The sequence below is a fragment of the Macaca fascicularis genome, chromosome 15 (genome assembly GCF_037993035.2).
Source record: "Macaca fascicularis isolate 582-1 chromosome 15, T2T-MFA8v1.1".
NCBI classification, from domain to species: Eukaryota; Metazoa; Chordata; class Mammalia; order Primates; family Cercopithecidae; genus Macaca; species Macaca fascicularis.
The window spans coordinates 36255463-36278672 of NC_088389.1; the positions used below are offsets into that span (position 1 = coordinate 36255463).

The 23210-nt window shown below is 52.3% G+C and overlaps 1 protein-coding gene across 42 annotated transcripts in view; it reads right to left on the bottom strand.

Annotated features, from left to right (window-relative positions):
• Positions 1–23210, bottom strand: part of DAB2IP (DAB2 interacting protein) — a 216603-nt gene that overhangs the window by 61345 nt on the left and 132048 nt on the right. The window contains exon 1 of one of the 42 annotated variants that reach the window (XM_074016659.1): positions 21108–21186. The exons of the other annotated variants lie outside the window; for them this stretch is intronic. Within the exon in view, the coding sequence (XP_073872760.1) occupies positions 21108–21160 (53 nt within the window). The 5' untranslated portion in view covers positions 21161–21186. Of the gene's footprint in view, positions 1–21107; positions 21187–23210 lie in introns of those variants that run through there. 42 annotated transcript variants of the gene reach the window in all.

Genomic DNA, 23210 nt, shown 5'->3' on the forward strand with positions numbered 1-23210 from the left:
CCATGCCCTCTTCCTTTCACAGCCACAGACTCAGTCTATGGAGGGCCACCCAGCCCCACTGCTATGGGACTAAAGGCTGTGGGTGCTGGGAGAGAGGGCTCTGGGCCATGGCAGCTAGGCTCCCTCAGCCCTTCTGCTGCCCAAGGAAGCAGGAGTATGCTGGGTGGCCTGTTCCAGGCACAGGGACATAGATAAGATCATTTCATTGGCCACAGAAAAGTCTGTAGAAAAAGTCCCCTACAAACAGTCCACCGTGGCTTTTGGTGGGGTAAGAGATTCCATGGTGGCAGTGGCATAGAAGTTTTGTTACTTTTTGCTTACTTAGTGCCTGGAATTTGGTATTCTATACTTGCAATTTTTTTAACTTATCTTTTTTTGAGACATAGTCTCATTATATTGCCCAGGCTAGACTTGAACTCCTGGGCTCAAAAGATCCTCCTGCCTCAGTCTCCCAGGTAGGCCTATAGTCATAACTTCCCTTTTTCTGTTTCTTCCCCCTGTCTGCCACTCCCCCCATGATTCACACGAGTTTCTTCTTCAGACCCACCGGCTGTCTGTGTGGCTGTCTACTCCACCAGTCAGCGGGAGCCCTGGGCTTCAGTCACCTCTCTGGCCCAAGACCCTACGTACAGCAGGGGCTCAATGAAAGTTTCCTGGACAAATCTCTGGGACAATCTGAAGGACCATTTCTGCAGGTGATCATTTAGAAGAAACTCAAAGGTGGATCAAGGGGGGAGTGGCAGATAGGGGGAGAAACTGAGAAAAAGGGAGAAGTCATAACTGCAGGCCCCGAACAGGAAGACACCCAGACAGGCTTTGGCCAGAGCCATTCAAACCCTCTGAAGAATGCAAGACCCCTGCAGGGGAGGAACAGGAAGAGGAGGAGGAGGGAAGAACCCCTTTCAAGGGTTTAGGTGTTCCTGCGAAGGCCCTCCTGGCCCAGCCCAGAACCTGAAGGAGCTGCTGGCTGGCAGGAGAGCAAACGCAAACGGCAGGGGAGGTCACATGCACGTGTGGACACTGGAGAGATCGACAGCCCCCATTCCATAGCTTTCCTAGAGATCAGGATCATGTGTCCTGGAGGTTTCTCTTAAATACTCATGACCCTTCTTCCCTGAGCTCTTGCCTGGCCAAAGCCTCATTTATGTGACGTTGGGTAAACACTGCTGGAGGGGTGGACACAGCTGGAGGCTCTCAGGGCAGCCTGGGTCAGGCCTGCAGCATATCTGCATGTCCAGGGCATGCAAGGCTTTCATGACTGGGCGGGGCCCCATCAGTTCCGCCCATGGCTTCCCAGTCCCCAACTGCCCTGAAAATGCTCAGGCAGATTCCCACCACCACTCCTCTGTCCAGGTGCCCCCTCCCCAGGAAGGCCTTGCCTATTGCCCTCTGCCCATCTGGGTTTTATCCAACCTTTAAGATAAAGGTCTTTAACTAAAGAGTATGAGCTGTATTTGGTCAACATTCATGTTTTGTTTAGCCCACACAGTGTTGACATTTTTAAGTTTTGAATCAAATGCCAACATTTAAAGATGTGAAATTTTAAAATGTCACAAAAAAACCTCTAGATTTTTGGCTTCTCTTATAAATCCAAAGGCCTGCCACCAAATGCCCAGTGCCATGGTGCAATGGCTGCTGCCCCCCTTAGCAGAACGTGTACTCTCTAGATGGCCACAGGTGCCACTACAGTGGTGGACTGTCACAGCAGGCAGGACATGGCAGGACCCACAACACATCAGACCTCCTCCCAGGATCCCACTCAGTGGCTGGCACACAGCAGGGACTTGCTTATTGTTTGTGGAATAAAGAATAAATACACAGTCCTTCACGGTGCCCAGGATTTCCTGAGCGCTATGCTGCTTCCCTGAGAGACTCCCACAGCAGAGATGGAACAATGCCCTTCACTCCCGGGGTCTTGGTCCCACAGCTGGGCACACCTGCAGCAAAACACTGGGGTGAGCCTTCAGGCTGCATCCAGATCTCCCCATTGTTATTTCATCTTTACATCAAAAGTTGTGCCACCTAGAGCCCAGTCAAAGTAAGAGCAGTGATCCTGGCACCTTCCTGCCTTCTAAAAAAGGTGGCCGGATTCCTCCCCAGCCCGTGGACAGTGATCCCCAGGACTTTTGTTAAACTGAAAAGCAGAAATTTGGCAGCAATAACTCACAAAGCCAAGGTTTCCTCAATGCCCGCCTGCAGGAGGTCTGCCCCTCTTTGAAGCTAGTAACCAACTCTTCCCTTTTTCTTTCGAGTAAATGAAACCCCACAGGGTTTTCAAGGTCAGAGTCACATTGGCAGGAAGGGTTCTCTTTGTTCTCCTGCCTCTGACTTACCCCAGACACAGACAATTGTCCCCAACCACCAGGTCCTTGGTAGTGGAAGAGGAGGCCCCTGCTCCTGCAGGGTGGAGCCCTGAGGATGAGCCAGGTGCCTACTGCAGCCCCCAGGAGCCCTGCTTCCTGGGATATGGATTCTCTATTGGCCTGGCTTCCCTGCCAGCCAGGGTGCTCTCTCTCTCACTCACAGGGATTGGAAAGAAATAGCTGTCAGCCTCCAGGGTGTGCTCATGGCCCAGGGAGCAGGAAGTGGGCAGTGGCTGGGCCTGGTTCTGCCCCTCCCTGTCTGACAGATGTGACCTGAGGCTACAGCCCTCCTCTCCCTGAGCTTCAGTTTCCTGGTTTGGAAAATGGGGAAATAAATACCTGATCTGAGACAATCAGACTCCTGAGGGGACTGGGAGGAGCTTTGTGCATCATAAAGTGCCATGCCAAAGTTAATTATTCCAGGGCCTGGTACAGTACCTGGCATGCAGTAGGTGCTCAATGTATCGTTCATGGTACAAACATCTACGGGGCACCTGTGCTGGGCCAGGCTGTATGCTAGGTGCCAGAGGCGCCTGCGCCGGGTCCACAGGAGATCTGCCATTCAACGAGGCACACAGACAACTGCCACACCCTGAGAACTGCAAGGAAGTAAGGACCGAAATGCTATGGGACCCAGACACGGGGGCGAGGCGCTCAGGTCTTACAAGAGCCCCACCTTTTGCCTTCTGGGCAACAGAGGCCAGAGTTGGAGCTGCCTAGCTGTAGGCTGCCTGGCATTCTACCCATTTTACGACAGGGCCTAGTTGGAGAGAGTTGCCAGGCTTGGTGAACAATCGGGTTCACTGAAGGTATCCATGTGCACCTGGACACATACCCAGGACCTAACAATGAACCTGTTTTGAGACATAGTCTTATTATATTGCCCAGGCTATACACTCTCTTAATGGCCCCCACACCTGCTTGGCGAGTAGACTACAGGGTCCCTGCCCTGAGAGGAGCTGCCACCCCATCCCAAACAGGTGGTGGCCACCAGAGGACTTGAGAATTATGTTGCTGGTGGTTCATATTCTGTCTCTGCCTCTTACTAGCCCATGAGACCTTGGTCAAGCTACCAAACCTCTCTGCATCTGGTTTTCCCATCTCTAAAACAAGCACACCTCTCAGGTCACTGTAAGCACTAAGACACGAAGCACCTGGCACAGAGGGATGCTTATCCTTGGGCCTTCCCTCCCCTAGTCCAATCTGGCACACACACGGGTCTGGGTCAAGCCTCTGACCAGCTCACCTTCTCTATCTCTGCCTCTCCTTAGTGCTGGCTCCTGCCCTTCCCAATGATTCCTCACCTTCCCAATGCTCCAGGCCCTTTCCCACCTCTCACTGTAGTCTCAATAACTGTTCCAGGAAGAGAGTAAGGTTTTCATCCTCTGAGCACTAGACTCATGGGGTTCCCTCTGCCTAAATGCCCTTCCCTGCCTTGGTTATGTGATGAACCCATGCTCGTTCAAGTCTCAACTCCTGTCACTTCTTCTATGAAGTCCTCCTGGATTCCTTGAGAGATGGCCTGACTCCTCCCCCAACCCCCAGCAGAGAGGCACAGAAGCAGCAGGCCAGGGTCTCCAACTCCTTACATGTCCTTGGGTACGTCCCCTCCTCATTCCTGGCCTCAGTTGCCCATCTGTAAAGGGATCACTATGACTTCTCATCCTAAGGCCCTGGGAATGGGCTTGGTCATGTGCTCTACTTTTGGGGGAGTAAGAGGACCACAGCCAGGTTTGCCCGGAGGTTCTGGGGAGGTAGGAAGGAGCTGGATTCTTGCTTTGTTCTACCAGTGAGGGCAGGACATGTATATATCAAGAGATCCCATCCAGTGTCCTCATGAAGCCCCCCCTTGCTACCAGGTGGAGAGAACCCAAAAGTGAAGCACAGAAATCAGGCACAAAAGATGGGGAGCAAAGTGAAGGCCTTGAAGTCTGCCTGGGACTGGGGGAGGGGGAGCAGAGCCAGCTTTAAGGCTTTAAGCAGAAGAAGCTAGGATCTGAAAGATAGGTATGATCAAAGTAGGAATCACAGGGGAAAGAGAAGGCGGCATTCCAGAGAGGACACAACACGAGCCAGGGAACTCCATGACACAATCCTGGCTAACTCATCTCCTGCGCTTGCTCTTCACCAGGTGCTGCTAAGCATTTAGCTGCAGATCCCATTTACTCCTCTTGACAATGCTATGAACTGATACTCTCCCCCATTTTGCAGAGTTAGCTAAGTTCTCTAAAGTCACAGCTGACAAGTGGCAGAGCTGGAATTTCAACCCAGCATTTGCCTGCAGTGTTCTGTGGGTCAACAGAGGAGACCAAGGCCTGGTGGCTCAGGGTGACACAGGGTAAGGACTCAAGTCTGGAGACTCCCAAGGGACTTGTTAAGTCCTCGAAGTCGGGTTTTGTTGTCCCTGCAGATAGATCTTGAATGGCACCCAGCCCATCCCAACGTATGTTGATGACATCCCTTGGGGGTGACCTCACCCACACATGGGGATATGCAAGCAGAGTCCAAGGACCCCCACCCACGCCTCCTTTGCACCATCTGCCTGAGTGCTGCCTGAGCTGCTGCGAGCAGCCAGCGAGTGAGTGAGTGAGCAAGCACCTTGGAGGGCGTGAGGGAGCTGGGAGAAGGCAGCCAGTCAGGAGCCGCGGCTGCCGGCAGCCACACAGACGGGCTGACGCAGAGCTGTTGCCAGGGCAGGCAGGAGAGTCTGCCTTCACAGGGAGAGGGACTGAGGATAGGTCACTCTCTCCTGGGCCACCAGCATGTCCATCCAGGGCCTCCCCACCAAGAGCCTGGCCATTCTGAAACCTCAACACATAAGGACAGCGGCCCCGCAGGGAGACCACCAGCAAGGAAAGCCATTGAGACAGAAGGCACGGTCACACCTGACATGCCAGAAACAAGAATGTCACAATGCGGCCCAAACAGGGACCCTGGCTGGGGGCTAGAGGCTTCTGCGCCAGGAGTTTCAACAACCCAGGCTCAGCTTGCAGGACACCCATCACTGTGTGGTACCTGCCCTCCCCCTGTACCAGGAACAGCAGGGAGTCCAGGACTGGAGAGGGAGGGGAAGAGAAAAAGAAGGGAGAGGTGGTGCTCAAAGGAGAATGGTCCCAGGAAGGCAGGACCCTGACTGGACTCTCACCTGGGCCTCTTCTCAGTGCCCGGCACGTGGCTGCCATGTGGCAGGGTGGGGCACGGAAGCCAGAACTGTGGGTAACGAGGAGTAAACATGCCAGGAGGGGCAAGGGGGGCAGGTCAGGATGCCCAGGGCACTGCTAAGTGGTGTGCTGTCCATTTTGCACACATACTAAGGTCAATTACACACGGTATGATAAACACACGTGTGTGACCCAAGTGAATCTACCCAGGGGTGGATTATCAGGATCCACATGCCAGGGGTAGCTACAGCAAGCCCATTAAATCGTTTTCTGTAAAACTGCACCACAAAGTATGCAGTGTTTCCTTTCATGTGTAGAAATGTGCTTCTGCTAGTACAATGACTGGCTTTTAGCTAGCTGGATAAAAAGGCCTTGTGAGCACCACCATCCTGTCTGTACCTGCCCTAAGATTCAGGCTAAGCAGCAGGCCAACTCTTAGGAAGTCACTCAGAGTCCAGAATTCTGCTTGCCCCAAAGTCCCACCACTTAGAAGATCCTGGCCCTTGAGTCGATGTGGAAGTTGGTAATTCGTACCATGAGGACTGTGTAGCATCACCTAGGGGTGAATCCATGGTGCAAAGTGCTTCTCTGAGGAGTTCTCTGAGGGCAAGATCCCCCCAGGGCTGCCCCAGGCTCACAAGAGACCCCGGCCCATCTTCATGAGTGCTTGCTATGACACATACATGCACAAGGCCCAGCTCCGTATGAGACTTGCCTTCACTGAAACAGTCTTCCTGATAGATGCTAGGAGCAAAAGAGACAGAGTTCCAACTCACCACTCATCATTAGAGGCTACAGAAATTCACCAAATAACCTGACAACAGCAAAGCTGCCCCTTTGACTTAGCGGGGAGAGAGACTACAGGGTTGACCATGGGAAACATGTGGCACTGAATTACCACACCTACCTTGGCCCCATGGCTCCCATCTTGGTCTTTGGCCAACCTGGGAAACTTGTTTCCCCATCACATTCCTGGGCCTCAGGAATGTGGCTCCTGGCCTCCTAACAGAAGAAAGCAGAGCTCTGGGTACCACCCACAGGATGCCCACTGGTGTCTCCTGAGAGCACACTGGGGTGCTGGGATGGGGATGGATCCCCTCTATACTCTCAGGGCCAGTCCCTCAGGGCTCTGCTGTTTATGTGAAGAACTAAGCAGAATTATTTTGGAAATGGAATCTGAGCAGGATAAAGAGTTGGGCTCTGCAACCAGCCCACATAAACACTTAGCCTCTCGCCAGGAAGGGCTGCAGTTCATATTTCGCAAGGGACAGGGCACAGCCAGTCAGACCTGAGTTTGGGATGAAACTCAGCTTCCGGCCAGTAGCAGCAGCGAAGCATCCCAGGCAGTTCCTGCCTCACCTGGGGTTCAGCTGAGCACCAGGCTCTGCCCTACAAGTGGCCCTAGGGGCACAGTGTGGCCTGGCTCCCCAAGCTGGCAGCAGGCAGTGTTACATCCAGCCCAGGAAGATAAAAGCATTCCCCACTACCACCATCCCTTGGAGGCCTATGACCCTCTCAGAGAGGGGAGAATCCAGAGCTGCTAACTGGGGATCTCAATACTTGAGTGGGTCTCAGAATCACCTGGGGCTTATCAGGAATACAGATTCCAGAGCCCCCCTTAGACCTGTGACCCTGACCCTCCCAGGGTGGGGCTCCGGAATCTTTTTACCAGGTTCTCATGGCACTGTGATGCTCAGCTACAACCAGGCAAAGTGGGATGCCTCTGGTGCTCCTTCACAATGCCCACAGGAAATGCCTGGACTCTTCTTATCTGCTGCTGCCATTCCTGAAACCTTGGGAAGTTTACAAGGACTCACAAGCACTGTCCTTACAAGCACCTTCAGGTGACCATACCTCCACCCACCTCTGCAGACAACTGATAGGCCCCGCCTGATGACAGGCCAGCTGGGATTAGAGGCAGAGAATAAACCGACCCATTTCATGGGGAGAGAAGTGTGTTATTTACAGAGCCTTTTGAAAGAGGAGTCATTAGTTGACTTGGCATTTGATCATCAGAAAACTACCCAAGTCACATTGTCATTAAAAGGAAGCAAAGACCTGAGAAAGCAAAGAGGCGTGGCTGAGGCTGTTGAGGGTGCCCCCTTTCTAGAGTCCTATAACCCTCTCGCTCAGAAGGCTCTCAGGCAACCACCATGCAGCCCCCTGCCCTGCAGGAGCAAGGTCCTCAACCCTAGCTAAAGAGACACTCTCAGGGCAGCAAGTGCCAAGGCCAGCTCCCTGGAGCGGGGGGGGGGGGCATGCCCCTTGGCATGGGTTCCCCACGTTCAAATCTGGACTCCGCCATTTAAGGGTTCTATGACCTCCCGCAAGTCTCTTAACCATCTTCAATCCTGGTTTCCTCGCTTGTGAAATGAGAAATATCCATTTCTTAGGATGGTCGGAGGGTTAGGGCCAAAGAAGTCCACTGGCAGCCCCTCCTAGAAGACCCACTGGGTCTGCACGAGTTCTCCCACTGCCCAGAAGGTTCTTCCCTGAGAGCTCAGCTTACTCCTTTTGTCGTTGGGGAGGCCACTGCCACCACCTCCACCAGATGAAACCCTTCAGATCTGGGCTCTCACTGCCTTCAGGACACACATCTTAATTGCAATTACACAGTTACCTGTAAGACAATTGCACTTCAGCCTGTGTCCTCCACTAGGGGAGGAGCTGGGGCTGGTTTTGCTCATTTGCATCCCCCAGCTTAGCACTATGCCTGGCACGTAACGGGCTCTAACTGAAGAGTATCCTCTCCTTTGAGACCAGGCTGTCAGAGCGCCTATCCCACTGTTGGCTCCTGACTTCATCACTCAGCAACTCCTGAGTCCAGCCTCTATAATACTTGAATTGGTGCCCCACCCTAAAAGGGAGGCTCACAGCACCAATAGCTGCCTGCCTGTCTCCCTGCTGCTTGGGACTCGGCCTTGTGTGGCTCTCCAGATTTCACGTAGTAACACCTTCTCAGAGTTTCGGAAGCAAACCAAAGTCATTTGTCAACTATTTTCTCCCATTAATCTCACAATGCATTTGCTATTTTCCCTCCATAATGACTCATTTAGCAGCAACAGAGCAATTAGGCAGACCACAGAATATTGATTTTCTAAGTAGGAGAAATGTCAGCACAAACATCACTTCATGTCTGCCTTTGGCCATCTCTTGCTTATATGATGAGGTGGACCCTGGGAAGACTGGGTTGGATGTGCTGACAGGTTGTGGGATCTCAAACAGAAAAGCAAAAGCACGGTGTGTGAGAATGTGAGTATGTGTGTGTGACGACAGAATGACATGATCAAATTACCACGTAACACGATCCCACATAGACCTCAAAACCCTGGGAGTCAGGCGCCACAATCTTGGTGCCCATTTGAAAATGAGGAGACAGAGGGTCAGAGATTAGGTGACTCGTCCCAGATCACGGAGGGAGTTGGGGCATCGGATCTGGACTGGGTACATGTGTCAGCAGAGCAGGATTCTGTTCATCAGAGAGCCCCCATGTGGCTTGCTTTAGGACCAGAATGGAACTGTTGGGTGTGGCAATGCAGTACCTTTCATGGTGTATGGTATAACCCAAGGAGATTTTTGAGATATAAAACAGTTGGCCCGAGTCCTGAAGTCACATCTTAGCCCTGGTGCAGCTTCTAAGCCCAGCTGCTGTGAACAAGTTCACCCCAGGCTCCCCTAGTCATCCACCAGCCTTGTCCAAGAACTCTCAGAAAGGCCTGGAGAAAGACAAGCCAGCTGGACCCCCCTGTCCCACTCCATCACCCCTGCACCACCACTACTGGCCCAAGTCGAGTGCATACCCAGTTCCTGGGGTACCTCAAATATCCTCACCCTATAACAAGAGGGCAGGAGAAGGAAAAGGGTGAGAGTTGGAAGTGGTGTGATAAGCAGGCATCTGGCGGTTTTAGGCCCCTATCTATGAATGGCTCTAAAGCCAGGCCCCACAGCTTGGAAACCCTGAAGGAAGGCTTCGCTCACTCCTGCCTCCACCCCCCAGACACTCCAAGCAAGCTAGGAAGGGTGCTTTCAGAGCAACAGGTCCGAAGGCCCCACCCCAGCCAACATACTGACATTTATCCAGGGAGCAAATGGTTTCTTGGTGGCCAAGAGGAAAGAGCTGAAAGCCCAGCTGGCAGATGTGGGTTTAAATATCAACTCTATGTGCCTGTGGGTGAGACAATTACCCTCTCTGGGCCTCAGTTACCGTATCTATAAAATGGAATAATCCCTGCCCTGCCACCTTCCCAGCTGGTGTGAGGGCCATGTGGGGAATGACAGGGTGACCCATAAATGCTGGCTAGGGAAGCTCCTCAAAGGGGGACATTTCCAAGAGTTGGCACTGTCCTCCAAGGGAAGGGGCTGCTCCAGATGGAAAGAGCTCCCCATTGCTGGAGATGTGCCAACACTGGAGTGCCGGTGTGGATGGGAAGCAGAGCATCCTGTACCCCCTCCCATGGGCTCAGACACACACTGGCACATTAAAGCCTCTAAGGAACCATGCATCAAAGAAACTGACTGACTTGGTTCACTGGACGTTGCCCTGACCTGTTTGGACTGTGGAATTCCCTCATTCCAAGCACCCATTAACATCTGTAAGAATATGTTCAGTGGAACCCATTTAAGAAATACTCCTATAGAAGGTTTGGAGCAAGGCCTTTCAAGAGTACTCGTGGTGTGGTGAGACTCTAGGACTTTCCCCAATATCAACTACATGGTGGGGGCAGGCCTACCCCTTACTCTCCTTTCTAGCATGATAGGGAGACAAGGCCATGTGTCAGAGGGAAAACTCACATCAATGAAACACCATCAAAAGGGATTTAGAAATCTCAAATAGGAATCACTCCCAGGCTACCTCCGACTTTAACAAGCCCAGAAACTGGGAGGGATTGAAGAAGGCCCCCAAGCAGAAATACCTTCCCCTCCCCTACTCGTCTGAAAATTGGCCCTCATTGCTCTTACCCACTGCATAAGCAGTGATCCCTTTGGGCTGCCAGAAAAGAGGGCTAAGTCCCCAAAACAGCTGATCACGCTTCAGAGAAAAAGGGTTAGTGGGACCACAGAAAGCAGAAAGAATAAGAATACTAAACCATCTGTGTGCTAGAAAACCCATGTGTGGATCCTGGAAGAAAGCACGCACTACCCCCACCTGCCCTTTATCATGCTATGGGAGCCATATGGACACACCAGAGCTGGCCCCCAACCCAGGGCCCTCTCCTCTCTCTGGAGGCTCCATGCCAGGAAAGGCAGAGGAGTCCGGGAACCATCGGCTCCCCTGGAAGAGCTCCGGCAAACCCATCCATGGCAAACCCATCCATAATGGTGCAGACTTTGCTCCCAGCAAGGGCAGAGCTTTATTAATTATTCAGGGGACAGTGCAATTATGCAAATCTGTGGGCAGCCTCTGCCCGACCACTGCCTTCTGCAGAGGGAGTCTAGAGGGGAATGGGGAGGCCCAGAGCTCAAGCTGCCAGGTACACGGGAGCCACCCAGCCTGCAAAAAGGGGAATAAACCCCTACACCCTAGGCCTAGGCTCGTCCCAGACAAACCACCTCCCCACAGAGGGCTCTCTGACCAGAGCCAGGCTCCATCCCACACACAGGAGGGCTGGTAGCTGCTTTGAGGAATGATATTGAGAACCTGGGATGCCTTTTTCCAAATACATATGACCCACTACCTGTTGCTGAGCCAGCAATGCCATCATTCAGGGCTTATTCCTGCAGATACTAATGGCAGGGAACACTTCCAGAGTTTCCTCCAAAACATGCTTCTGAGGAGACATAACACCTCAAAAGAATGTTTACCAAATAATGTTCTGCAAAATACAACTGCTCCACAGATGTTAACAGCTGCTCCTGGGGTTGGGGGACAGGAAACCCTGGATTAAACAAAGCAAAACTGACTTGTTTATTGTAGGACCTCTCAGGGCCTTTAATCTCCTGGGTCACAAATGATTTCCCAAGAATGAGGAAGCAAAATTTGAGGATGGAAAATGCATTTGAGCACACAATCACCCCACTGGAGTCTCACCTCCAAGAACCTCTGGAACTGAGTTTGAGAAACTCTGGACAGACTGCTCCCCAGTCCTATTTGGACTATGGAATTCTCTCATCCCAAACACCCATTAACATCTCTAAGAACAGGTGTTCCATGGAACCCAGTTCGGGAAAACACTCGTGTGGGTGCTCTGAATAATAAGCAGCAGAGGTACGAAAGGCAACAAGGCCTTTCAAGTGCACCCCTGGCTTGCAGAGACTCTCAGACTTACTAAGTTCTCTGCCAGCTCCATTATTCCTTAATTCTGAAATTCTCTGGAGTAGGTTTTCCCTATCCTCAAACAACCATCAAATTCGTGGACTTTATGATCGTAGGGCAACTGAACAAGACCACCTCAGGCAGGCTGGATGGGCTCCAGGCAGAATATCTGGCCCTAGCACTACCACCTCCCCACGTCACGTTCAGTCCACAGAAGGCAGTTGACACCAGGGCAGTGTGGCCTGCAGCACAATAGGCAACCCCCTTGGTGAGTCTGCTGTAGTACTACCTGGGGTGGCTGGGGGTTTCGGCGCCAGCTTCACCCGTCTTCCCACAGATCCTGAGCAGAGGCTGGTGGGGGAGTCGCTGGCCACGATCATCATCACCCTGTTTGCCTTCACCCTCCTGGGTAGTGATGAAAGCCACCTCCATGTTCTGACCTTGGAGGAAGAGAAGTGCTATGGAAGGTCACTTAGCCTAGCCACAACCCCTTCTTCTACCTGCCCCACCTCACCCGGCATTATAAGTCAACAGATCCAAATGCAGCCATAGCTCATCAGCTCTGCCCAGATGAAAAGAGGTATGGGAGCCCAGAACCCTAAGGGAGCCACAGAAAAAGATGCTTAAGAATAAGTGATAAGTTGCAAATAGGAGGGGCAGTCACTGATCCAAGCCTGCCCTTGCATCCTGATGACCCCATCTTAAGGCCTGCCTCCACCGCCACCCCTACCATCTCAGGACTTGGGCACCCACAGCAGCCCCCTGCAGAGCCCCTGGTGCCCTTGGGACACACTTCCAAACCGCCTGGCAGCAGCCACATTCTCTCACCTGTGGGAGACAGAAAAACATTCTAGAAAGAACTGGATGCAAATCCTGTCTATGCCACTCACCTGCTGTCCGACTCAGGGCAAGTGACTTTTACTTCTCAGAACCTCAAATTCCTCACCTATAAGATAGGGAGAGGGCAGTACTGTGGGGTGGTTAAAAACACTGATGTGGGAGCCAGACAGCTTGGGTTTAATCCCAGCTCTGCCATTTCCGGCCACACAACTCACGCCTCTTTGGCTGTGAACCAGGGACGGCAACAGTATATATCTCACGGGCTGCTGTGAGGGTGAAGCGAGTTCAACTCAGTGAAGTGCAGGCAGCAGGGCCTGGCGCATAAGATGTGCTCAGCCATGTCAGCTAATACACTATAGAGGGCCCTGGCTGTGGATACAAAGAGATCTAGATTCTAAAGGCAACCTGAGACTAATCCTGGCTACATGATTTTATACTCTGAGGCCAGTTTCCTCACCTATAAAATGGGGGGAGGATAAAATGAGGGTAGTCAAGAAAATCAGAGACGATGCATATACAATGCATAATGCCTACCACACAGGTGCTTCTTAAGTGACCAAGTGGTTTATCAATCTGATCATTGACAGAACATGTAATGTGAAACACAGCACACGAGCACAGGCCACGTAGAACGCTGCCTGATAGAGGCCTTACATAATGAAGCCAACCGCCTGGGTTTGAAACCCAGCTCTGCCACTTATGAGCTGTAGGACTTGAACAAGCTGCTCAGTCTCTCTGTGACTCTATTTTCTTCTCTGTAAAATGGGGATAGTAATAGCACCTATCCTTCAAAGTGCTACAGTAAGAATGAGCTGAACAAATGCACAAGTAAGCACCAGGCACAGAGCCTGGCGCATCCTGAGTGGCCACTCAAGGGCAGTGGGTGGGGCTATCACAGTGTCAGAAGCAGTTTGCCATGAACGGAGCAGGATGAAAGGCATCTCCGTCCCGCCCCACTACGATGGCTCCATTCTCCAACAGCTCCAGGGGCTTCATGACCTGAATGCAGTAAACCAAAGCCCAGGAAAGACTGGGCCAGCCCTGTGCCAGGAATCCTGGGCCCCGAGACATTAGTTTCCATTTTTGTTTTTGCTTTACTGAAATAGAGAATCTGAAGCTCAGAGGGAAGCAGTTGGTGGAGCTGAGCCTTGGGCCAGCTCTGGGAGACTGACTCAGGCACGCCTGCTATTAACCTCCACGGCAACTGGCGGTGTGGGGGACAGGATTTTAGAGTAAGGCAGCCCTAGGTTCAGATTCCAGCTGCCCGCCTCACAGGCCCAGATTCCCCATCACCTCCCACAACCCTAGCAGGTGCCGGGCCTCCTTAGTTGGGAGTGCAGCCCACCCCACCTGGCCTAGTCTCTCCAAAGACAGTCATTCTCTTCCCTGAGCCGAGACCTTCCAAGGGGTCTGGAAGACTTCCACTCTCAGGTGGGAGCTAAGGGTATCTGGTCCAGTCCTAAAATGCTGACTAGTCCTGTCCTGTGGAATTTGACTTGGCGGACCTTGAATTGCATTACTGCGGCTCGCTTGATCCTAAGCAAGTGGGTACACTTCCCTGAACCTCAGTTTCCCCACCTGCAACCAGGAAGTTAGTGAGAAGAGCGGGCCTTGGTGGCAAAGGTGGGATGAGCACTGGACCTGGAGTTAGGAGACAAGTTCCAGCTCCCCTTGCCTCTGCCCCTTCACCTCTCTGAGCCTCACCTACCTCAGGTGCAAAATGCAGATCAGTCACAAATGCCCTGACTGTTCCAAGCACCCTCAGGAGACCCAGGGCACTGGTGTGGAGGAGCTTTTCATAATGGGAGCCCAGTGCAAGCACCGAAGGGGGCTACTGATACTCCTGTGAGGAGGCAGAGGGTTTATTTCAAAAGGCGTCACAGCCTTAAGGAGAAAGGATATGACATGCTACTGGTGGGATCTTGACATCAACCAGGGAATGGACTTGCCTGGTTACTGGGTTTCCTCCAATGTGTAATTCTGGGCCACTCACACATCGGGTTTCAGTTTCTACATCTGTGAAATGGGAAACAAAAAGCCCTCTTGCTATGAGAAATCACTAAGAGTACAGCACAGGAAGTGCTTAGGCAAGTCACCAGCACACAGCTGGGGCACAATGCCTGCCCCTCTACAAAAGGAGCAAACTTTGGGGAAGCAAGACCACCCCACCCAGAGAGTCTAATTCAGAAGATCCGGGGTAGTGTCCAAGAATCTGCATTTTATCAGGTGTCCTAAGCAATTCCTCGTCATACAGGTCCTCCTCTGCCCTGGGTTTCCAGTACAAGAGTAGGGATTTAGTCATAGCCACTTAGTTTACTGATGAAATGTGGCGAAGTTGGAAAGAGGGAAAGAAAGCACAGAGGAGAGTAAGGAGCAGAGGGGGTGGGGCTGGGAACAATCTATTAATCAATCTCCTCCCCAGCCAGAAATGGTAATTGTTGAGGCTCACACATCCTTCACCTGCTAACAATCTGCAGCTGCAATACCACGTTCTGATTATGAATGTCAAAAAGGCAGAGCATGAAATTAACTTCCCCTTAGTCAGTGGGCACAGGGAGACACTACACTAATTCACTGCCCTCGGTATGAAAACTCCCCATGACAACGTCGAATCAAATTAGGGCCCATGCTACCCTGGTGCCATCTCTATCTCTCCCCAGTGCACTCTTTTACAATCAGGCCCAGCCTGAAAACAAGGGCCCTGGTTTGTTCCAGAAAGGTCAGGGCGACAGGCAGGAGGTGATGGTTACCTGGGACAGTAGGGAGAAGGGCTCCTCTGCTCCCCCATGGGGGCTGCCCACTGAAAAGTGGAGATGGGATATCATTGTGCCAAGGAGTAACTCACTCCGCAGAGCATCTGATGCAGTAGTGTACCACTAGCCCCACCTGAGAGATGGGAAAACTGAGGGGGGCGGCAGAAGGGTGGAGGTGGCAAAAAGCTGCTCAGGCTGCCTTTTGGGGAACCCCTAAAAAGTACAGTCTGAGGCTACCCACTGGTCCGTCTCTCTTAAAAAATTTAAGCACATTCAGTTATTCACTGGCCAACTCTAAATGCCTCCGGCACAGGGCACAAAGTGCTCTGTTAGTGCTTCCAAGCAGCCTATCGCCAAGGCAGTCATCAGCTGAGGTCTACAAGGGGATGACCCTACAGGTCTGCAGAACGAGGGCCTCCTAAGCCGACACAGGGAGGGGGGAAGGGAGGACTTATTCCTTGGCCTGCCCTCAAGATGGGGCCTGACCTCCAGCCTTGGAGTCACTTCTTACCTCTCCCCCAAGGAATTCTCAGGCAGGGTGCCAGGAACCTTTGTGGGTGGGGATGGACGTTGTTTCCCTCTCCCTCCCATAGGTTTTCACCCCATCGCCCATGTGGCCCACAGGGGACATCTGCTGCACGCTGGTGGCTTCCACAAGGACGTGCATGTGTGCCAGGTGGCAGGTGGCATGGCCTGTATACACAAGGGAGGACAGCCATATGCCCACAGAGGCCAGAGATGCCCTCTATCTCAGGAGGGGATGGTAACACAGGCACACCCCAGCTGGGAGGGGAAACTTCCCTACCATTTCCATCACTATAATCTCCTGTGAGTTTCCAACCAGTCCTTTGAGATAGGTGGTGGGCACAATCACTCCTCTTGATGGATGAGTGGAAGGAGGGGCAGAGAGGAACCATGGCTTGCCCATAGTCACACATAGGCAGGGCCTGACCAAGAGCCCAAGGAAGGGGTATGCAAGCAATCTCTCACGTCACACATGGGCCACAGAGAGCTCAGAGAGAAGCAGAGGGGAGGGAGCTGGGCCCTTGGTGGAGATTTGGCTGTGGGAAGCTGCCTCAGGTTCCCAGGCTCTGACTTGGGGGCAGCTTCCCTGCAGCGGTAGCCCAGAGGCCCCTGGAGGGGTGGGAAAGCAGAGTGGCTAGTGACTGTCCCTCCCATAGCCCAGGCCTTGGGCATGTCACCTGGCTGCTCCGAGGTTGGTACAGCCCCACCTCAGCCCAGGCTTGCTATCCACACCTTCTCACCCCATCCCCAGGCAGATGCTGCCCTGGACACACCTCACAGATGGATGCACTGATGGCCAAGAGACTAGAACCACCAGAGGTTCTTCGTGCAAACGGAGCTTTCACTCACCTACAGCCAATCACCACAAGGGAGCAGGCTGGCTGCTCAGAGCAGAGAGAAGCTAAGCACACCCTGCTACCCTGGAAGGAGTCACCAAGCCGACCGGGAGAGCTGGATGCTTTTCCCTCTTGCCTTTTTGGTCTCTTACGATCTCCTCCAGTTTTGTTATGTGGCCTTCTAAAACAGCCATCAATTAGAGCCTGGTAATTAACTTTCTGGTTCAAGTAATATTTTGCAAAGGAATTACATTAAAGAGTCCATTTGCATATTCTAATACAGGGCCTGGAAATAGGCAGGGCTACCTGGAGGAGAATGGAAGCGGTCCCAAAGCACCCCTCAGGCCTGGCACCTGGGCCTGAGCTCTGCCTGGTAACTGAAGGTGAGAGTGGAGGCAAAGAGTTGCTGTCCGAGAAATTCTCCCCAAGAAGGTGGGGTGCTTATTCACACAACGGCCGGCTCAGTGTCCATGCATCCAGACAGAAAGTGCACACATGCACACAGGGATGCACGCGAGTGCTCAGAGAATATACTATACACACAGATACAACAGGGTATACGTACACAGACATGTACAAACAACTGGTAGATGTATACCCAAGAAGAAAACACACGATAATAACAATAGTAGACAACACTTATAATGAACACACAGATTGAATCGTATATGCAATTGCCTGTATTTGGCCTCCAAAAACAGCTACTTTACACAGTCTCACCCCATATGATGTGACCCAGGCACTGTTCCAAATACTTCACCTGTATTAACTCAATTAAATGCACAGACATGTACAAGGACATTAACATATAATATACACACCACTTCATGAGGACAGGTGCACACTTGCAACACATACAAAAAACGTACACATACATTTGCTTGTGCAGAGAAAGGCTTCTCTAGCCTTTCTTTGAGGTTTTGAAACCTCAGCCTTGCTGATCCCACTCTCACTAGCTAATTTCCACCGTTCCTAAAAATATTGCCCAGCTCGGATCTTGGGAAGTTACACAAGGGAGCTGCAGATCTAAAAGGAAGGCTATAAAAATGAGAAAGCAAAAAATAAATTGATTCTTCTATACGTCCAGGTCGTATTCTGTGGCTTTCCCCTTCCTCTCTAGAGATGAGACTCAGAATCATGTGCTCCTGTGCTGGTCAGCCCTGCCCCCAAAGGTGCCCATGGGGCTCAAGTACAATGCTGCAGTAGACAGGGGATCTGGTTCCAATGCCTGGCTTCTGCATAGGCCCCACCTCCACGCCTTTGACTGTATGCCTCAGTTTTCCTGGCCATAGAACAACCCTTTCACTGCTTACCTACCCTACAGGGCAGAAGACCTCTTAAAGTGCTGTGTAAATACAGGGCCTCCTTATGAATGATGGGATTAGGAATTAAACCTGATTTACTTATGGAGCGGAGAGGAGGGGAGGAGAGGATGAAAGAAAAAGGGAGAGGGAGGAGGAGGGGAGAGCCAGGTGAGCCTTCCTTGCAGGTAATTAATGAGTTCCCTGTCATATCTCTTGGAAGGCAGAGGCTCATTTAACATACAGGATCCACCTACATGGGACCTCTCCAAGCTGAGGAAGACCAAACAGGGCAACCAAGAATCCTGCAAGAGGCTTGTCAGAACACTCAGGCAAAGGACAGGAACAGACAAGTCTCAAAAGAAGCACTGCCACTGGCCATGAAACTCAGGAAAGCACTATTCAATCACCAACAAGCAAATGAATGCAAATAAAAAAAAAATGCCCTTTTTCTGCCTATCCAAATGACAAAGACTTTTATTGATGACATCCAACGTTTTGAAGGGTGTGAGGAAACAGGTAAGCACTCTCAAAAATCACTGGGGAGGGGTATGAATTATTACAGGTTTTCGGTGGGTGACATTTTTCTAAGAAAAACCTCTAACTATTCATATTTTTTGACCTAGTAATTCTGTTTCCTAAGACTTTATCCTTTGGGAAAAATCGGAAACATAGGCAAAGATATTCACGGATTTAAATCCCAGTGTCATTTTTAATCAAGAAAAACTAGACATAACCTAAATGCCTAAGTGATTAAAAACAAGTATGACCCAAACAGAAGATGGAACAATGAACTTTTAAAACTGATTATTAACACACCCGAGAGCTTTGCTTTCCCAGGTGTAGGCAGCAATCCCTAGGAAAATGTCTTGTGCCCTAGGTAATAATGGCTGTTTCTTATGTTTAAGGCAATAGCGATCCTTCTTACAGCTCGATTCACCTTACCAGGCACAGCAACATCTATTATCTCTTGAACCTCAGGATGAGGCCACATGATTGCTGATTATTCCCACACTGTGGATGAGAAAACTGAGGCTTACCAAGATGATGTGACTTAAACTTACCAATATTAACTGAAAACCTATGACATATTAATCTAACCTCTTTCACGCATTAATTAAATTTTAGAAACATTTAAGAAATGTGCAAGACCCAGTGTTAAATGCTAAGGAAACAGCACTGAACCGGACAATTTCTATGAAAAGTATGCTAAATTTATTAATGTCTTCAACGACATGATTATCATCATGCCCATTCTGCAGATGAGCAAACTGAGGCTTCGAAAGGTTACGTGACTTGCCCCAGGAATACCTGGCTTCAAATCCAAAGATCACATGCATCCCATTACTCCTGGAAATTGTCTAAACTGCACTATCATCTTGACATCACCACATTAGACAGACTAGTCCCCAGAAAAAGGACCAGGCCCTCCCTGTCTATAGTAGGGGAGGGAACAAGGGCAAGAAACACCAGACATGGATGCTCAGCCCTGCCTGCACCTCCTGTCAGCAACCAAAGCAGGAAAATAGACCCTAACTTCCATTTCCCCTGTTTCTCATCAACCTTCTTCACGCTCCCTCCTCCAGGGACTGTCTCACCACAAGGGGCAGAATTGATTCCTGCCTACTCAGGTCCAGGTGAGGGTCCCTGGAAGCTGCCATCCCCAACATCCAAGTACTGTATCTCCCTCCCTAGTCCCATATCATTTGGAATTCCACCATTAGCAACTTTCAGGTGTGGGAACGCCAGCCAGCACACACATACTCTGGAAGGGGGAATCGATCCCTAACTCCACACAGAGCAGCCTTGCCTTCCTGCACCAAAGCTGCCTGCGTTTATGAGCTAAGCCCTGCACCAGGATGACTGGGAAGAGTTTGATGGGGGTACAGATGATTTAGAGTAACTACTGTGTAAGTTTAGACAGGTAGCATGCCAAAGGAGACACATTCCCAGCAGGTGTGGAGGGCTAGAGTCACCCAGAAACAGCGTCAGGAAAGACAAGGAATGAGGAAAGCATAATATTGCCAGCTGACCCTCCTAGATCCTCAGTAACATTAATAAATAAATGAATGACTTGGAAATTATCCTCTGGGCTGGCAGAACCACATCCTCTATGTCACTTTTACCAACATTAAAACAGCCCCGTAAATGAAGCGGCAGCATTTCCAGTCTGCAAAATGAAGATGCTTTTGCCAGCGCACCTTTCACCTGGAAAGCGCTCCAAGCAGCATGTATTTCTGTTATCCAGGAGAAATGATCACCTGTCCTTGGTGCTTATTGCCAAAGCCTCTGAAGAAGAAATGAGTGTCTGAGGGACCCAGAGACTGTGGAGACCAGCTGGCAACCACCCCTGAGGCTGTTTCAGAAGAGTAAGTCCGAAGGCTTAAGCTTGTCCTACAGCCCCCAGCCCCCAGAGCCCAGCTGTGCCCACCAAGCCCTGCCTGGCCTGACCCCAGCCTCACAACCAGACAGCAACCCTTAATCCCAACCAGCCAGGTTTGGCATCCCCACCCCTGAAACCAACTCCTTTTCCAGGGAGCCAAAAAAATCCCAGCACAGAACCAACTGGTTTCCAACCTCCAGATGAGAGAATTCCAGCGCAAAAAAACCACCTCCCCAACACAGCAGCTTTCGGAGCACACAGACAGCATTCAACAAAGCCTTTTCAGCAGCCATATAAACCAGATTCATCCAAAGTCAGAACTCAAGTGGCCACCCCAGAGTGCCCCGTGCCACTCATCTACATGGGAAGGCCATGGGGACCAGGGCTCCGGCTTGACCACCTAGAAGCCTGCACCCTCCCTCCCACTCCTGTCCCCACCCATTCACTGAGGCTAGCGTCTTGGCACTTACCCTCTCCCCAACCAGAGGCATGGCAGCCAGTGGGGGTCCCATGGAGCCAGGACACAACCCTTCCTCGCTGCTAAGCCAAGCCAGAGGCAGCCTGTCCTGCCCTCCCAGCCTTCAACAGCACAACCACACCACATCAGAGCAGGGAGAGGTACCGCTCCACTCATCCAGGTTTGGCCATGAGCTGGAGGGGCGGGCGGGGTCACCATAGCTGTTTTTACTCACTGAACTCCAAATAGGATGACTCCAGGGACAGCCCCAGAGATATTTCTGCCCATCCATCCCAGCAGCAGCCGACGAATCTATTCCTAAGCAAAGCAGCAAATCAGGAGACCCCAGTCCTGGGAAAGCCTATTTCAGCTCCAAGGCTGGGTAGAGGGATTTCAAACCCAGTCTTTCTGCCTGTCCATGGGAAATCTAGGCTCCCTTCCTGTGCCAGAGAAGCCACCAAGCCAGATTTTGTTTATAGAAAATTAAAAAGACAATTCCACACCGCTGCCAGTGACATTCTGCTCCAACCGCTACTGTTTCCTACCGTTTCCTACCGTTTCCAGAAACAGGCTTGTAGTTTCACTCCCAACCCCCACTCTGCGCCCCTTCAGCATGTGGCAAGGCTGACCTGAGGCCAAGCAGGGCAGGACCTGCAGGAGGTCGTCTCGACCATGCCCTGACCTCTGGCTAGGGTGGCCAGCCAGCACTTGGCAGGGTACAGGCTTCCCGCTGTAAGGAGGTAAACATGACATGCATGCCGCCTGCTCCCGGGAGAGCAGACACTCTGAGGCCGGACTGCCTGCTGTCTCTCCTGTTCCCCGGACAACCACCACATGCACACAAAAGGGGGTACGTACACAAGCCCCCGCATGCGGGTGCAGAGGGTCCTGACCCCCGCCAAGGAAAGCGCGGAGAAGGGCATGTTCCTGGGGAAGAGAGCCGAAGGCAGGGGCCGGGCGGAGGGAGGAAGGCAGCAAACCGGGTGGCCTGCCGCCCAGACAATAACAAAGATGGGAAGCGAGATTTTCAAAGACGCAGTGACTGCACCCAGCGTTGAGCTCTGGCCTGGCTGCATCTTCCTGCCAGGGCACGCCTGGTCCCCTGGGGCACCAGAGCCATCAGAGAAAGGCTGAGGGTCCCGCCTCAGGCTGGGCTTGGCAGCTGGGGTAGGAAATCAGCTGCAGGCAGTGGTGAGGATGCACTGGAGAGCGCTGCTCTGGGCCGATGGAAATTAAAGGTCTAGCCATTCTACTGGGAGGTGGGAGTGTTACTCTCCAGGAAGATGCTAGGGGTCAGTTAAACAGTCACTCAACCTTGGGCAGGAGTTGGGCTATAACTTGTACTCCTCTGCCTGCTAGAACCAAGGAGGAGGGGAGAGAGATTTTCATGCTACCTATGCCTCCCCTACAGGGAGTGCCAACACGGATACAGCCCTACGAAGGCAGATGCCAGTGGTCTGAGATGTTCGGGCTAAATGCTGAAAAGACTCCTCGGTGCTTGCCCGTACTTTCACCTCCACAGGCTGGGCAGGGACACGTTCTAACTGGCACCAGAATCCATCACCATGCCTGTGCCTAAGTGGAAAGGTGCCTGTGGCTGGCACCGCTCGAGGAGGACCTGGGCCCTGAGAGGCTGTGTCCGCCCAGTGCCCCCTGGAGGACAGGATGGCTTGCCCTTGCGAGCTGAAGCCCGCTCCATTGCCAGCGTCTCCCCGGCAGGTTGAACCACCTCCTCCTCCTCCCTCTCCCTTTCTGCCCCATCAGCCACCTCCCCGCGGAATTTCCACACCTGCTCCCGGCTGGCCCAGGAGAAGGAAACAGAAAGCAGGAGACACCCCTGAGAGTGGAGAGGTGAGGAAGGGAGGGAAGAAGCTGCCTAGGCTGGAGAGGAGGCGGCCCTGGCTCCCCAGCCTCAGGCTGTGCCCCCAGCTCAGGGCCTGGGCACTGCCCGCTCTGCTAGCCCCGGCCCCCAGCGGACGGAGCACGCGCCCTACTTGGAGCAGATGTGCCCCCTAAGTGGCCCAGCCCCCTGCTCCTCCCCTCCAGATGTTCACCCTTCCCCTCACCACGAGCAGCGCCCGGTCTCGGCCAAACCTGGCCGAAAATGCCTTTTGTATCTGATACCCAGAGGCTCCTGAGGCAGGGGGATGGGTCCTGGGGGCGGAGGCGCCACTTCCGTCCCCGGTTCGGGCACCGCACGGCCCGGGAAACAATGCCCACCTCGGACAGGCGAGGCAGGACTTCTCCGCGAGGGCACTTCGCGCCCGGCCTCGCCGGGGGCCGCCGCGGGCACCCTCTGCTCTCCTCTCTTCACCCCGGAGGGAGGCGCAGGGTCCTC